Source organism: Rutidosis leptorrhynchoides, chromosome 6 (assembly GCF_046630445.1).
Source record: "Rutidosis leptorrhynchoides isolate AG116_Rl617_1_P2 chromosome 6, CSIRO_AGI_Rlap_v1, whole genome shotgun sequence".
NCBI classification, from domain to species: Eukaryota; Viridiplantae; Streptophyta; class Magnoliopsida; order Asterales; family Asteraceae; genus Rutidosis; species Rutidosis leptorrhynchoides.
In genome coordinates, this window is record NC_092338.1 from 440,261,955 (window position 1) to 440,278,370 (window position 16,416).

At 32.7% G+C, this 16,416-nt stretch overlaps 2 protein-coding genes across 2 annotated transcripts; one reads left to right on the plus strand and one right to left on the minus strand.

The window, feature by feature from the left end:
- Positions 1 to 10,323: 10,323 nt before the first annotated feature.
- On the plus strand, positions 10,324 to 12,326 carry LOC139852163 (3-hydroxy-3-methylglutaryl-coenzyme A reductase 3-like). The gene is made up of 2 exons (XM_071841388.1): positions 10,324 to 10,814; positions 11,570 to 12,326. Exons 1-2 carry the CDS (start codon positions 10,324 to 10,326, stop codon positions 12,324 to 12,326), a joined length of 1,248 nt encoding a protein of 415 aa, XP_071697489.1.
- Positions 12,327 to 12,493: 167 nt separating this feature from the next.
- LOC139855318 (peroxidase 27-like) lies at positions 12,494 to 14,371 on the minus strand. Its single transcript, XM_071844546.1, has 4 exons — positions 14,156 to 14,371; positions 13,873 to 14,061; positions 13,176 to 13,338; positions 12,494 to 13,048 (listed from the first exon to the last, which is right to left on the minus strand). Exons 1-4 carry the CDS (start codon positions 14,369 to 14,371, stop codon positions 12,645 to 12,647), a joined length of 972 nt encoding a protein of 323 aa, XP_071700647.1. The 3' UTR covers positions 12,494 to 12,644.
- Between the last annotated feature and the right edge of the window lie 2,045 nt (positions 14,372 to 16,416).

The following is a 16,416-nucleotide window of genomic DNA, read 5'->3' on the forward strand; positions in this document are numbered from 1 at the left end:
ATTTAAAATCTCATTTGATATTATAAACATTGGGTTAACAACATTTAACAAGATCGTTAACCTAAAGGTTTCAAAACAACACTTACATGTAACGACTAACGATGACTTAACGACTCAGTTAAAATGTATATACATGTAGTGTTTTAATATGTATTTATAAACTTTTGAAAGACTTCAATACACTTATCAAAATACTTCTACTTAACAAAAATGCTTACAATTACATCCTCGTTCAGTTTCATCAACAATTCTACTCGTATGCACCCGTATTCGTACTCGTACAATACACAGCTTTTAGATGTATGTACTATTGGTATATACACTCCAATGATCAGCTCTTAGCAGCCCATGTGAGTCACCTAACACATGTGGGAACCATCATTTGGCAACTAGCATGAAATATCTCATAAAATTACAAAAATATGAGTAATCATTCATGACTTATTTACATGAAAATAAAATTACATATCCTTTATATCTAATCCATACACCAACGACCAAAAACACCTACAAACACTTTCATTCTTCAATTTTCTTCATCTAATTGATCTCTCTCAAGTTCTATCTTCAAGTTCTAAGTGTTCTTCATAAATTCCAAAAGTTCTAGTTTCATAAAATCAAGAATACTTTCAAGTTTGCTAGCTCACTTCCAGTCTTGTAAGGTGATCATCCAACCTCAAGAAATCTTTGTTTCTTACAGTAGGTTATCATTCTAATACAAGGTAATAATCATATTCAAACTTTGGTTCAATTTCTATAACTATAACAATCTTATTTCAAGTGATGATCTTACTTGAACTTGTTTTCGTGTCATGATTCTGCTTCAAGAACTTCGAGCCATCCAAGGATCCATTGAAGCTAGATCCATTTTTCTCTTTTCCAGTAGGTTTATCCAAGAAACTTAAGGTAGTAATGATGTTCATAACATCATTCGATTCATACATATAAAGCTATCTTATTCGAAGGTTTAAACTTGTAATCACTAGAACATAGTTTAGTTAATTCTAAACTTGTTCGCAAACAAAAGTTAATCCTTCTAACTTGACTTTTAAAATCAACTAAACATATTTTCTATATCTATATGATATGCTAACTTAATGATTTAAAACCTGGAAACACGAAAAACACCGTAAAACCGGATTTACGCCGTCGTAGTAACACCGCGGGCTGTTTTGGGTTAGTTAATTAAAAACTATGATAAAATTTGATTTAAAAGTTGTTATTCTGAGAAAATGATTTTTATTATGAACATGAAACTATATCCAAAAATTATGGTTAAACTCAAAGTGGAAGTATGTTTTCTAAAATGGTCATCTAGACGTCGTTCTTTCGACTGAAATGACTACCTTTACAAAAACGACTTGTAACTTATTTTTCCGACTATAAACCTATACTTTTTATGTTTAGATTCATAAAATAGAGTTCAATATGAAACCATAGCAATTTGATTCACTCAAAATGGATTTAAAATGAAGAAGTTATGGGTAAAACAAGATTGGATAATTTTTCTCATTTTAGCTACGTGAAAATTGGTAACAAATCTATTCCAACCAAAACTTAATCAACTTGTATTGTATATTATGTAATCTTGAGATACCATAGACATGTATACAATGTTTCAACCTATCATGTCGACACATCTATATATATTTCGGAACAACCATAGACACTCTATATGTGAATGTTGGAGTTAGCTATACAGGGTTGAGGTTGATTCCAAAATATATATAGTTTGAGTTGTGATCAATACTGAGATACGTATACACTGGGTCGTGGATTGATTCAAGATAATATTTATCGATTTATTTCTGTACATCTAACTGTGGACAACTAGTTGTAGGTTACTAACGAGGACAGCTGACTTAATAAACTTAAAACATCAAAATATATTAAAAGTGTTGTAAATATATTTTGAACATACTTTGATATATATGTATATATTGTTATAGGTTCGTGAATCAACCAGTGGCCAAGTCTTACTTCCCGACGAAGTAAAAATCTGTGAAAGTGAGTTATAGTCCCACTTTTAAAATCTAATATTTTTGGGATGAGAATACATGCAGGTTTTATAAATGATTTACAAAATAGACACAAGTACGTGAAACTACATTCTATGGTTGAATTATCGAAATCGAATATGCCCTTTTTTATTAAGTCTGGTAATCTAAGAATTAGGGAACAGACACCCTAATTGACGCGAATCCTAAAGATAGATCTATTGGGCCTAACAAACCCCATCCAAAGTACCGGATGCTTTAGTACTTCGAAATTTATATCATATCCGAAGGGTGTCCCGGAATGATGGGGATATTCTTATATATGCATCTTGTTAATGTCGGTTACCAGGTGTTCACCATATGAATGATTTTTATCTCTATGTATGGGATGTGTATTGAAATATGAAATCTTGTGGTCTATTATTATGATTTGATATATATAGGTTAAACCTATAACTCACCAACATTTTTGTTGACGTTTTAAGCATGTTTATTCTCAGGTGATTATTAAGAGCTTCCGCTGTCGCATACTTAAATAAGGACGAGATTTGGAGTCCATGCTTGTATGATATTGTGTAAAAACTGCATTCAAGAAACTTATTTTGTTGTAACATATTTGTATTGTAAACCATTATGTAATGGTCGCGTGTAAACAGGATATTTTAGATTATCATTATTTGATAATCTACGTAAAGCTTTTTAAAACCTTTATCTATGAAATAAAGGTTATGGTTTGTTTTAAAAATGAATGCAGTCTTTGAAAAACGTCTCATATAGAGGTCAAAACCTCGCAACGAAATCAATTAATATGGAACGTTTTTAATCAATAAGAACGGGACATTTCAATTCATACGTCCAGAAACAAGTCATGCATTCTGGTTTTACTAGGACTACTTCCCATCCTTGGTCTTGTGGAACATAACCGTTATGGCCGTTGATAAGACAGCGTGTTGTAACATCGTCAAAGGGACGAGGGTTTCGTAATGACCAACAATCTCGTAATAACCTAAAAACCTCATTTCTTACCCCAATTACCGACTCCGTCACTTGTGGGAACGTTTTGTTTAATAGTTGTAGCCCGATGTTCTTGTTCTCACTTTGGTGAGAAGCGAACATTACTAACCCGTAAGCATAACATGCTTCTTTATGTTGCATGTTAGCCGCTTTTTCTAAATCATGAAGTCCTATATTCGGATATATTGAGTCAAAATAATTTTTTAACCCATTGCGTAAAATAGCATTTGGGTTCCCCGCAATATATGCGTCAAAGTAAACACATCGTAACTTATGGATTTCCCAATGTGATATCCCCCATCTTTCGAACGAAAGCCTTTTATAAACCAAGGCATTCTTGGAACGTTCTTCGAATGTCTTACAAACTGATCTCGCCTTAAATAGTTGTGCCGAGGAATTCTGACCGACTCTAGACAAGATTTCATCAATCATGTCTCCGGGTAGGTCTCTTAAAATATTGGGTTGTCTATCCATTTTGTGTTTTTATACTGTAAAATAGACAAGAGTTAGATTCATAAAAAAAATACTTATTAATACAAGCAATTTTTACATATATCATAAAGCATAAGCACACTATATTACATATATTACACCACACGAATACAACTATCTTATTCCGACTCGTTCGTTTCTTCTTCTTCGGTTTTGGTTCGTTTTGCCAAGTTTCTAGGGATATATGATGTTCCCCTAATACGAGCCATCGTTTTCCACATTGGTTTAGAAAAACCTGGTGGTTTAGAGGTTCCCGTGTTTTTGTCACAACTTAAGAAATACGGGTGTTGACGATACATATAAAGTTCATCGGGTTTGGAATCAAATTTCTCTATTTTTATGCCCTTTCCCTTATTGTTCTCTTTTGCCTTATTAAATTGTGTTGGGGTAATTTCTATAACATCATCGGAATCCTTGTCGGGATCCGATTCATCGGAGAATTGGTAATCCTCCCAATACTTTGCTTCCTTGGCGGAAACACCATTGACCATAATTAACTTTGGTCGGTTGGTTGAGAATTTTCTTCTACTTAACCGTTTTATTATTTCCCCCACTGGTTCTATTTATTCTTCCGGTTCCGATTCTTCTTCTGGTTCCTCTTCGGGAACTTGTGAATCAGCCCACGAATCATTCCAATTTACATTTGACTCTTCATTATTATTAGGTGAGTCAATGGAACTTGTTCTAGAGGTAGACATCTATCACATAATATCAAATACGTTAAGAGATTAATATATCACATAATATTTACATGTTAATAATATATAGTTTCCAAAAAATGTTAAGCAATCATTTTTAAAGAAAATACGGTCGAAGTCCAGACTCACTAATGCATCCTAACAAACTCGATAAGACACACTAATGCAAATTTTCTGTTTCTCTAAGACCAACGCTCGGATACCAACTGAAATGTCCCGTTCTTATTTATTAAAAACGTTCCATATTAATTGATTTCGTTGCGAGGTTTTGACCTCTATATGAGACGTTTTTCAAAGACTGCATTCATTTTTAAACAAACCATAACCTTTATTTCATCAATAAAGGTTTAAAAAGCTTTACGTAGATTATCAAATAATGATAATCTAAAATATCCTGTTTACACACGACTATTACATAATGGTTTACAATACAAATATGTTACAACGAAATAAGTTTCTTGAATGCAGTTTTTACACAATATCACACAAGCATGGACTCCAAATCTTGTCCTTATTTAAGTATGCGACAGCGGAAGCTCTTAATAATCACCTGAGAATAAACATGCTTAAAACGTCAACAAAAATGTTGGTGAGTTATAGGTTTAACCTATATATATCAAATCGTAACAATAGACCACAAGATTTCATATTTCAATATACATCCCATACATAGAGATAAAAATCATTCATATGGTGAACACCTGGTAACCGACATTAACAAGATGCATATATAAGAATATCCCCATCATTCCGGGACACCCTTCGGATATGATATAAATTTCGAAGTACTAAAGCATCCGGTACTTTGGATGGGGTTTGTTAGGTCTAATAGATCTATCTTTAGGATTTGCGTTAATTAGGGTGTCTGTTCCCTAATTCTTAGATTACCAGACTTAATAAAAAGGAGCATATTCGATTTCGATAATTCAACCATAGAATGTAGTTTCACGTACTTGTGTCTATTTTTTAAATCATTTATAAAACCTGCATGTATTCTCATCCCAAAAATATTAGATTTTAAAAGTGGGACTATAACTCACTTTCACAGATTTTTACTTCGTCGGGAAGTAAGACTTGGCCACTGGTCGATTCACGAACCTATAACAAATATGTACATATATATCAAAGTAGGTTCAAAATATATTTACAACATTTTTAATACGTTTTAATGTTTTAAGTTTATTAAGTCAGCTGTCCTCGTTAGTAACCTACAACTAGTTGTCCAACGTTAGATGTACAGAAAAAAAATTGATATATATTATCTTGAATCAATCCACGACCCAGTGTATACACGTCTCAGGCTAGATCACAACTCAAAGTATATATATTTTTGGAATCAACCTCAACTCTGTATAGCTAACTCCGACATTACTGCATATAGAGTGTCTATGGTTGTTCCAAATAATATATATAGATGGGTCGATATGATATGTCAAAACATTTGCATACGTGTCTATGGTATCCCAAGATTACATAATATATTAGAATACATGTATAATACAATATAAGTTAGCTAGGATATGATTTGTATAGAATTGTTAATATTTCCCGTAGCTACTAAAATCAAAAAATATTCAATCTTGTTTTACCCATAACTTCTTCATTTTAAATCCGTTTTGAGTGAATCAAATTGCTATGGTTTCATATTGAACTCTATTTTATGAATTTAAACAGAAAAAGTATAGGTTTATAGTCAAAAATATAAGTTACAAGTCGTTTTTATAAAGGTAGTCATTTCAGTCGAAAGAACGACGTCTTGATGACCATTTTGAAAAACATACTTTCACTTTGAGTTTAACCATGATTTTTGGATATAGTTTCATGTTCATAAGAAAAATCATTTTCCCAGAAGAACAACTTTTAAATCAAAGTTTATCATAGTTTTTAATTATCAAACCCAAAACAGCCCGCGGTGTTACTACAACGGCGTATATCCGGTTTTACGGTGTTTTTCGTGTTTTTCGGTTTTAAATCATTAAGTTAGCATATCATATAGATATAGAACATGTGTTTAGTTGATTTTAAAAGTCAAGTTAGAAGGATTAACTTTTGTTTGCGAACAAGTTTAGAATTAACTAAACTATGTTCTAGTGATTTCAAGTTTAAACCTTCGAATAAGATAGCTTTATATGTATGAATTGAATGATGTTATGAACATCATTACTACCTCAATTTTTCTGGATAAAACTACTGGAAATGAAAAAAATTGATCTAGCTTCAAAGGATCCTTGGATGGCTTGAAAGTTCTTGAAGCAGAATCATGACACGAAAACAAGTTCAAGTAAGATTTCCACTCGAAATAAGATTATTATAGTTATAGAAATTGAATCAAAGTTTGAATATGAGTATTAACTTGTATTAGAAAGATATCTTACTGTAAATAAGAAAGATTTCTTGAGGTTTGATGATCACTCTACAAGATTGGAAGTAAGCTAGCAAACTTGGAAGTATTCTTGATTTTATGAAACTAGAACTTGTAGAATTTATGAAGAACACTTAGAACTTGAAGATAGAACTTGAGAGAGATCAATTAGATGAAGAAAATTGAAGAATGAAAGTGTTTGTAGGTGTTTTTGGTCGTTGGTGTATGGATTAGATATAAAGGATATGTAATTTTGTATTCATGTAAATAAGTCATGAATGATTACTCATATTTTTGTAATTTTATGAGATATTTCATGCTAGTTGCCAAATGATGGTTCCCACATGTGTTAGGTAACTCACATGGGCTGCTAAGAGCTGATCATTGGAGTGTATATACCAATAGTACATACATCTAAAAGCTGTGTATTGTACGAGTACGAATACGGGTGCATACGAGTAGAATTGTTGATGAAACTGAACGAGGATGTAATTGTAAGCATTTTTGTTAAGTAGAAGTATTTTGATAAGTGTCTTGAAGTCTTTCAAAAGTGTATGAATACATATTAAAACACTACATGTATATACATTTTAATTGAGTCGTTAAGTCATCGTTAGTCGTTACATGTAAGTGTTGTTTTGAAACCTTTAGGTTAACGATCTTGTTAAATGTTGTTAACCCAATGTTTATAATATCAAATGAGATTTTAAATTATTATATTATCATGATATTATGATGTACGAATATCTCTTAATATGATATATATATACATTAAATGTCGTTACAACGATAATCGTTACATATATGTCTCGTTTCAAAATCATTAAGTTAGTAGTCTTGTTTTTACATATGTAGTTCATTGTTAATATACTTAATGATATGTTTACTTATCATAATATCATGTTAACTATATATATAACCATATATATGTCATCATATAGTTTTTACAAGTTTTAACTTTCGTGAATCACCGGTCAACTTGGGTGGTCAATTGTCTATATGAAACCTATTTCAATTAATCAAGTCTTAACAAGTTTGATTGCTTAACATGTTGGAAACACTTAATCATAACAATTTCATTTAATATATATATATATATAAACATGGGAAAGTTCGGGTCACTACATTATACATATACAAATACGGAGTACATAACAGCTTTAGCTCGAATTGTCATGTTGCGTTTGATTGTTGTGTGAGCCTATCTAATGTCGTTTAACTAAGGGTGCGTTTGATAAAACCGAATGATTTAGTGTTGAATGGTTCAGAATCTGAATGATTCAAAGCCTCTGAATAAAGTTTGTTCTGAATGAAAATAAGCTGTTTGATAATCATTTAAAATGAACGATATAAACGGAGTAAAATGACCTTATCAAAGTGTAACATGAATAAAATATTCAGTATACTTGTTAGTTAATTGTTCATGATAGATTTGAGGAGAAAATTACAAAAAAATTGGACTCATAATGCTTAAGAGAGTATTTCATCTCTGAATGGTTCAGCACTGAATTCTGAACCATTCAGCACCATACGTCATTCAGAGGTCAGAAACAAACGCACTGAATGCTGAATGGTTCAGCATTCAGCACTGAACCATTCCATTAAGAGGCAAACAAACGCACCCTAATACGGAGTAAACTATTTCCCCTTTGGTTAAAAAAGGTAGACACCAGCTGCAATAAATTGGGCCTAGCTAAGTGGGCTGGCCCAATCACTTTTCTCCAATAAGCTCCGAAGGTGTATAGCAAATGGGTTGTCCACTTGATGATAGTTTTCTCGTCCAATCGCTATAGTTTTTTCGTAGTTTATGAACAATGGCGTATCTTCCAAGTTGCATTTTGTATCCCTTCCAGGCTTTTAGCGACCGATGATCATGCTTCCACAGATTATGAATTATTGTAGGGCAGAACATCTTGATTTTTTCGTGTAGTAATATGTTTGTCTATTTATGAGGATAATTTCAAGCAATCACATTAAAGCCGGGGTACAATAATACCAGAGATTCAAGAGAAAGATGCAATAGCTCTTGTTTTTCTATATGTTCTTCGCAAGGTGTTAGCTGTTTTATATTATATTTCAGTATTATTTGTTTGCCTTGTTTTTGGGTATTAGGGTGGCTGCTTTGGCATATCTAAAACAACTTGTTGATCTTAACAAGTGGTTAAGCTCAAATTTAATCACTTACAGAGAAGCTTTCGGAGAGGTAATCTCTAACAATTGTGATATGAGGTAATTTAAGCACTTATAGGGACAATTCATGTAAAAGAATTATTTTCGGAAGGGAGGTGATATTTGTAAATTATAATGTATGCACTAAAACTATAAAATATAGGGCTGTGATGATGAATTGGTATTTGTCTAATTTAATTGATCAAACTTTGAGATGTATTGTATCCTGGCAGGGCAACCTATAGACGGTTGGACACATTCAATACCGGCGTGATTAGTCATGGCGGTTATCTCCTGTTTGTAACCATTATTATTACAGATCTGACACTCATATTTCTTTAACAACAAATTTGTTTTATATTAATATAAAGGGGTATTTGGGATTGCATAGTTCTATTATTACTTTAGATTCGTCACCTAAGCCACACTAGTGAAGCTATTGGTGTTTAGTTGTTTACTTGATAAACAAAACACTGTATCTTGGGGAACATTTATCTGGCTGTCTAGTTTGAAAACAAATAAGCTATTTTTCTAATACTAATGTGGCTGAGAGTTTGCAGCCAACATTGTTTCTTAAGTTTTTTTTTTTTTTTTTTTTTTTTTTTTTTTTTTTTTTTTTAAATCTCACTTTTTTTCTTCTTCTTGATTTAGCTTGCACTGTTCTCGAACTATCTGATCTAGGTTTTTTGTAGGGATGTCATGTGTTCCCTAGATCTTTAATATGGAAACATACAAAAAGTTGGAGGTATTGGCAAACAGAATTGATTAACAGACACAAAGTTGTTTGGTATTTTGTTTGTATTTTAACCAGTGGATTAGACTCACCTCACTAATCAGCTTATCTTATTATAATCCACATATGGTATGCTGTGTTAATTTAAGCAACTCATTAGACCTTTTATAACTACGTACATGAAAAATGGTTAAATACGTACTCCTTTCGTTTAAAGATGTCACTACTTAGTACTTACCCATTTTGTTTGTATGTTAGGCAGTGTATTTGACTCGCCACACTAATCAGTGGATTAATTTTATTATAATCCACATTTGGTGTGCTGTATTAATTTATTCAACTCTGTTGACCTTCTATAACTATGTACATAAATAATGGTCAAATACTTATGCCTATAGTTTAATAATGTCACTCCTTAATTAGTCCTTACCTATATATATACACTTTCAATTGTTCTATACATTTCTCATCATTGAAATAACTTCTTATAATACCAAATATTTCATTCTCCCTATGATGATAAATTCCTTAACAGAACGTGTAATTCATTTTCTTTGTCCCTTTTGGCACACAACACCATTGAACTGGGCAGCTGCCAACAATAAGGTAAAGGTTGATACTCGAAACAGTGTATGTTTTAGTACAATTTTATTCTCGGTTGTGTATTATCTCATTATCAGGTGGCGCGGTAAAATGGCTGCCATTATAACATTCTCTGTCTCATGTTTATTATATCAGTTATGTATAATCTCATTATCAGTTGTGTATTATCTCTTTCACCACAAGCGTTTCGAAGAAGACGAGGATATAAAAGAAACAACCGGTTTCAAATGTAATGCAAATTTACAAACGGAAACCATGGTCAATGAAGACGATGAGGTGGTGTTACAAGGCGTGGTTAATGGTAAAATACCGTCTTATTCATTGGAAACAAAGCTTCGGGACTGTAAACGTGCGGTTTATATAAGGAGGCTAGCGTTGGAAAGGATAACAGGAAAGTCGGTTGACGGTTTGCCTATGGAGGGTTTTGATTATGATTCGATATTGGGACAGTGTTGTGAGATGCCGATCGGTTACGTGCAAATACCTGTGGGTGTAGCTGGCCCATTGTTGCTTGATGGAGTTGAGTTTTATGTGCCGATGGCGACCACTGAAGGGTGCCTTGTGGCTAGTACTAATAGAGGTTGTAAGGCAATATATGTGTCTGGTGGTGCCACTAGTGTTTTACTTAAAGATGGCATGACTCGAGCTCCGGTTGTTCGGTTTGGCACTGCGAAAAGAGCTGCTGATTTGAAGTTCTTCTTGGAGGAACCACTAAACTTTGAAACTCTTGCTTCAGTTTTTAACAAGTAAGAGGTTTATACTTTAGCCACTACATGTTAAATGACAATTAGTATTTTTAAAATCTTATGATGAAGTCGCAAAATGGGCAAGTCTGGTAACGGGTCAAAAAAATAAAACTATATTATTTGACATAAAATGCATTATTGCTAATGGTGAATCTAGTGGCGAATCTAGGACGAAAACTTAAAGTGGTCCCGAATTTTTTACAAAGCTAATTATATTTGAAAGGTACTTTAGTGATTGTTTACCTCTAAAAAAACCATAAGACTTAAAAATATGTGGGTCTTATCGTTAAATTTAGTGGTGTTCCACACAATTTGAAATATATATATATATATATATATATATATATTTTTTCCAAACTAGTAGTTTTACAGGAACCCACTGCTTACTACCTAGGTAAGTTGCCACTAATTATTGCTGATGCAACTACACATATATTATAATTATCACATTCCACAAATTTGACCCATTATGTATGTGTTTCTTCTTTATCTACTATTTTCTATTAACACAATTGACTCTGTAAAAATTGGCTATTTTTATAAAGTAAATGAATAGGTAAGTATGGGTAGTAGATGTCTATCAACACATACAGTACAATGTAATACTGAGTATATATAATAATACTTATTTGCTTTTAAAAAAAAAGAAAAAAGAATAGGTAAGTAATACTGAGTATATATAATAATACTTATTTGTTTTATTCGTTTTGCATCATAGTGGATTAACGTTAATTAGTCGAATGCAATGAATGTAGATCAAGCAGATTCGGCAGGCTTCAAACAATAAGATGCGCGATTGCAGGAAAAAATCTGTACATAAGGTTCACTTGCAGCACCGGTGATGCAATGGGGATGAACATGGTCTCAAAAGGTGTTCAAAACGTATTAGATTATCTCCAACCTAAATTCCCTGATATGGACATAATTGGCATATCCGGAAACTATTGTTCTGATAAGAAACCGGCCGCTGTGAATTGGATAGAAGGTAGAGGCAAATCAATAGTATGCGAAGCAGTTATAAAAGAACAAGTGGTAAAGCAAGTATTGAAAACAACGGTTGATTCGTTAGTTGAACTAAACGTGCTCAAGAACCTAACTGGATCAGCTATGGCTGGTGCTTTAGGTGGGTTCAATGCGCATGCTAGTAACATTGTGTCAGCTCTGTTTCTAGCCACGGGTCAAGACCCAGCCCAGAACATTGAAAGCTCACATTGTATAACCATGATGGAAGCGGTCAACAATGGTCAAGATCTTCATGTGTCGGTTACTATGCCATCAATTGAGGTTGGGACTGTTGGTGGTGGGACCCAGTTAGGTTCACAATCTGCTTGCTTGAATTTGTTGGGAGTAAAGGGTGCGAGTAAAGAATCGGCTGGAGCTAATGCACGCCAGCTGGCTAAAGTTGTTGCTGCCGCGGTTTTAGCCGGAGAGGTGTCTCTCATGTCTGCAATCGCGGCTGGGCAACTCGTTAAGAGCCACATGAAATATAACCGCTCGAATAAGGATGTTTAATGTGCTAAATCTGTATAGTTTTTATTGTATGATTATATTTAGGCGCTGGATATTTTGATTAGGTTCTATTGATTAATAATTAATTGTTAATGGTGTCCAAATTTGATATATTTACAACTAATATGATTTCAAAACAAAATCATAATCACAATTTAACTCTCCATGTTTGTTTTGATATTCAAATGTTACAAGAAAATAATCACTCTTCTTCAATGGAAATACATTACATTACATTTTTTATATATGAAATACAAATCATAGAAATAATTAAATTACACATAAAAAATAGAATTAATCACTCTTTTTCAACGGCTTTCATTAGTTTATCAAAGCACAAGTCTTCCTGATTTCACCATCAGTACCTGTTAAGACTCCAATTTGACCCATTTTGACCATTGACACTCCGAAATCTCTAAAGAATGTGAACCCATTAGTCCTTGATTGAAAATTCACATAGGCACTTGTTTGGTTGTCATTAAGAAGGGCAGCATCTGACTGAAACAAACCTCTATGTTGCGTGACACCTTTATAGTAATTCGCATCGAATTCTCCAACAGTTGAATCCATTGTAAGGAGCGTGGTTCGATCGGTCTGAGAGCATATACTTTTCAACTGAGGTACGTAAGCTGGGTCTAGAGACGGGTCGGTATCACCATTTCCTGTGAAGTTATATAATCGGGTTGCAATTGTTGAACAATGAGAAAGCCCAACGGTGTGTGCTCCTATACGAACAAGTTAAACATCAGCTCATATACATTGTTATACATCGATAAAGTGTGACTAGAAGTTATAAAACCGTACGAGGAAGTTAGAAAATTGGTACTATAACTATCAAGGGAAAAAACATACCCGAAAGAACTACGAGATCTTTTACACTTAAGCCCTTGGAGTCAAATATGGTTTTGAGTAGAGTGATGTTAGCGAAAGGAGGGGGTAAAGTGAAACTTTCTGCAAAGAGTGAAACTCTTCCATCTCTTCTTCCCAAGGGAACTGGCCAAAATGGTCCTCTAATCTGCAACAAAACATATATATCAAGACTTTTTATGACCAATGTAGTCTTCGAAACATTTATATGATCTCTAATTAAAACCTTTCGATTGTAATTATCGTTATTCTAGTTTAAGAAGTTACGACCTCCCAAAGGTTGTTATTAACATGTTCCTAGTTGTTGATTTATAGTTTTTTCCGGGGTCACATCCCCTTAATTTAAAGACAGGTTGTTAGTGTTAGCGGAAATGTTTATAATAGCCATATTAGCAAAATATAATGCTAGATTAGGGTTTGGGCCAATATGTATGTCATCAACTACTTAAAAGGTTGTTATGATTATTGATGTATGAAGCTCTTAATGGATATTATTTCTTATTTTTAACAAGGAAAGACTAACTTGTGTCCATAGGCCACAAGTTAAGCAGTTTAATGATGTATAAACTTCCAAAAATAGACAGAATTTTAAGTTAAAAATAGAAAGTTTGAGCACATTTAGTCATCATTATCTTGTGCTCATATGAAACAAGTTAGTCAAACCCTTCTTAACAATATATACCTGAAAAATTGCATCTCTAGCAACTAAAGCTAAGACATCTGCACAAGAGACAACACCGGGACATTCAACTTCTAGTGCAGCCTTTGCCGCTTCAACAACTTCAAATCCTCTTAGTGAAAGATTTGGAGGTCCATCTTTCTCTGCTTTGCTAGTCGTGGTTGAGTTCAATAGCACAGAACCGTCACATCCCTGCAAAAAAAAAAAAAACATCATACGTATCTCAATTCTCGTGATCACGTCACTTAAATAAAAAAATAATATGGTTTATGTTATTTGCACAAACCCTAACAAAACAATCATGGAAATGCATTCGAAGCAACGATGCCGCAAGAGGTGGAGCTCGATGAATGTATTCTTCGGTAGTATCATATACAATTTTTTCAACTCTTGGACAAGTGGTTTGGTAGAACCCTAACTGTAAGCCAGTACAGTTTACGATAACAAAAACAAGAGTGAATAACAAAATTTGGAAAACAACATTGTTCCTTTGCATTGCCATTTTGCTTTTTTCGCAAGTACTATACAATGAAAAAGAGAATGATTTGGAAACTAATGAGATTCTTGAATTTATAGATAAGCAGACAGAAAAGTATACTTTGAATACTTCTATAAGTTAGCTGTAATTTGCTCCTCATTTTGTGATTGCAATTTGCAAACCGCGAAGTTCAATGAATCATATCGTGTGGAATTTTTTAAACGTCGAATTTGTATGATATGTAAGCACGATATATCAACTTGAATCGGGTTTGATCAGTTAAGACGTCAATGTTGTTTAGGAATCTTGAAATATTAGCATTTAGCAATATAATATTATGGTAGTTCTGAGCATTGACCCGATCCTGAATATAAAAAGTTTGCACATAAAATGTACTGTAATATAAAATGAGCAATTATATTGTGCATTCCAAACGACTAGGGCATTTCTTGATTGCTTTTTTTAATAGAGTCTAAAAATGAAGGGGGGTAATGTACATACTGTACACATGCAATCAGTTATCTTCAACCCTTGTGGATCACATATCCATTTGGTCATGGAATTTTATATTCTGGGTGATCCACAAAAGAAGGAAGGCTTTAGAGTACACGGCTATGTTTCTTAGACCATTCACGGGGGAGCGTGGTTGGGGCGCCACTCCCGCCGCCGTTGATTCATGCCTTTGTTAGCAGCCGCCGTAGGGACGCCATTGAATCGACCGTGGTTCAATATGCTGTGTATCGACAGATTGAATCACGCTACAAATTGATTTTTAGAATTAATAAATTTACGGATAAAGAAGATTACAGATCAAGGATTGAAAATTTAGGGATTGAAAATTTAGGGCTTATGGGGAAGAAGAAGGGGATATTTTACGGAGTAATTTACAGAGTATATCACTGGAACGATAGTGTATATATAAATACTAGTGAAATGACCCGTGAAATCACGGGTTTGTTTAAACGAAACAGTTTAATGATATGTTTTAGGTATTGAGTGAACGTAAATGCTAAAGTTATTTAGTTTAATGACCCGTGGAACCACAGAGTACGACTAATACACTCGTCAGCTGAACATTTCATCAGACACCTAAAATGCATATTAAACAATCCACATCCAATCATAAGAGATAATATAAACGAAACAGTTTAATGATATGTTTTAGGTATTGAGTGGACGTAAATGCTAAAGTTATTTAGTTTAATGACTCATGGAACCACAGAGTCCGACTAAGAAACTCGTCAGCTAAACATTTCATCAGACACCTAAAATGCATATTAAACAATCCACATCCAATCATAAGAGATAATATTGTTTGTCATTTTATTTTAAAAATGTAAAGTAAAATATAAATTTAGAATTGATTTCTGTTTGTCTAGCTTTTATACCTTCTCGTACTCAATTCAAAATAATTAATTAAAATAATTCAAAATTATTTAATTTTAATAATTAAAATAATTATTAATAAGATTTAATAATAATAATTAATTAATAAGATTTAATTTTAATTTAAAATATTTAGATTAATGACATCACCCACCATGTTTAAATTTTTTTCTTTTTCTTTTTGATTTTTTTCTTAACAAAGGAATTAGTCTAATAATGACATCATCATTATAGCATTTTAATATTAACTATAGATAGATAGATAGTTCTAGATGTACAATAGTTAAATATTTAAGTACTCCGTATGATTTAATTTATAAAACTAAACTAACGATTAATTAAAATTGAATTAGAAGAAAAGATAGTGGTGAACTTTGGAAATAAATCTGTAAAATTCAATGACCAAAATAGCGACTCCATATTAGTTTAAATGTAGATATGCATGGAAGTTGGCAGTTCATAGTTCGTAGACTTCGGCCTTAAATTTCGTCAAGGATTTATGATATTTTACTTATTGATTAATGTATTTTTTATAAAAAAAAATTAATTTGTTTATGACATCAGCAAGAGTGATTGAGAAATTTTCTTTTTCTTTTTGATTTTCTTTTATAAAGGGAAATAGCCTTTTTATGACATCATCATTTCTGACCAAATTTAAACTTAATATTTGTATGATTAATATT

Excerpts from the sequence above, each read along its gene's own strand:
- LOC139852163 (XM_071841388.1), top strand. The coding sequence starts at position 10,324 with ATGGTCAATGAAGACGATGAGGTGGTGTTACAAGGCGTGGTTAATGGT. Across the intron at positions 10,815-11,569 it reads CTTGCTTCAGTTTTTAACAA|ATCAAGCAGATTCGGCAGGC; the intron begins GTAAGAGGTTTA and ends CAATGAATGTAG.
- LOC139855318 (XM_071844546.1), bottom strand. The coding sequence starts at position 14,371 with ATGGCAATGCAAAGGAACAATGTTGTTTTCCAAATTTTGTTATTCACT. Across the intron at positions 14,062-14,155 it reads TCCATGATTGTTTTGTTAGG|GGATGTGACGGTTCTGTGCT; the intron begins GTTTGTGCAAAT and ends TTTTTTTTGCAG. Across the intron at positions 13,339-13,872 it reads CTAGAGATGCAATTTTTCAG|ATTAGAGGACCATTTTGGCC; the intron begins GTATATATTGTT and ends GTTTTGTTGCAG.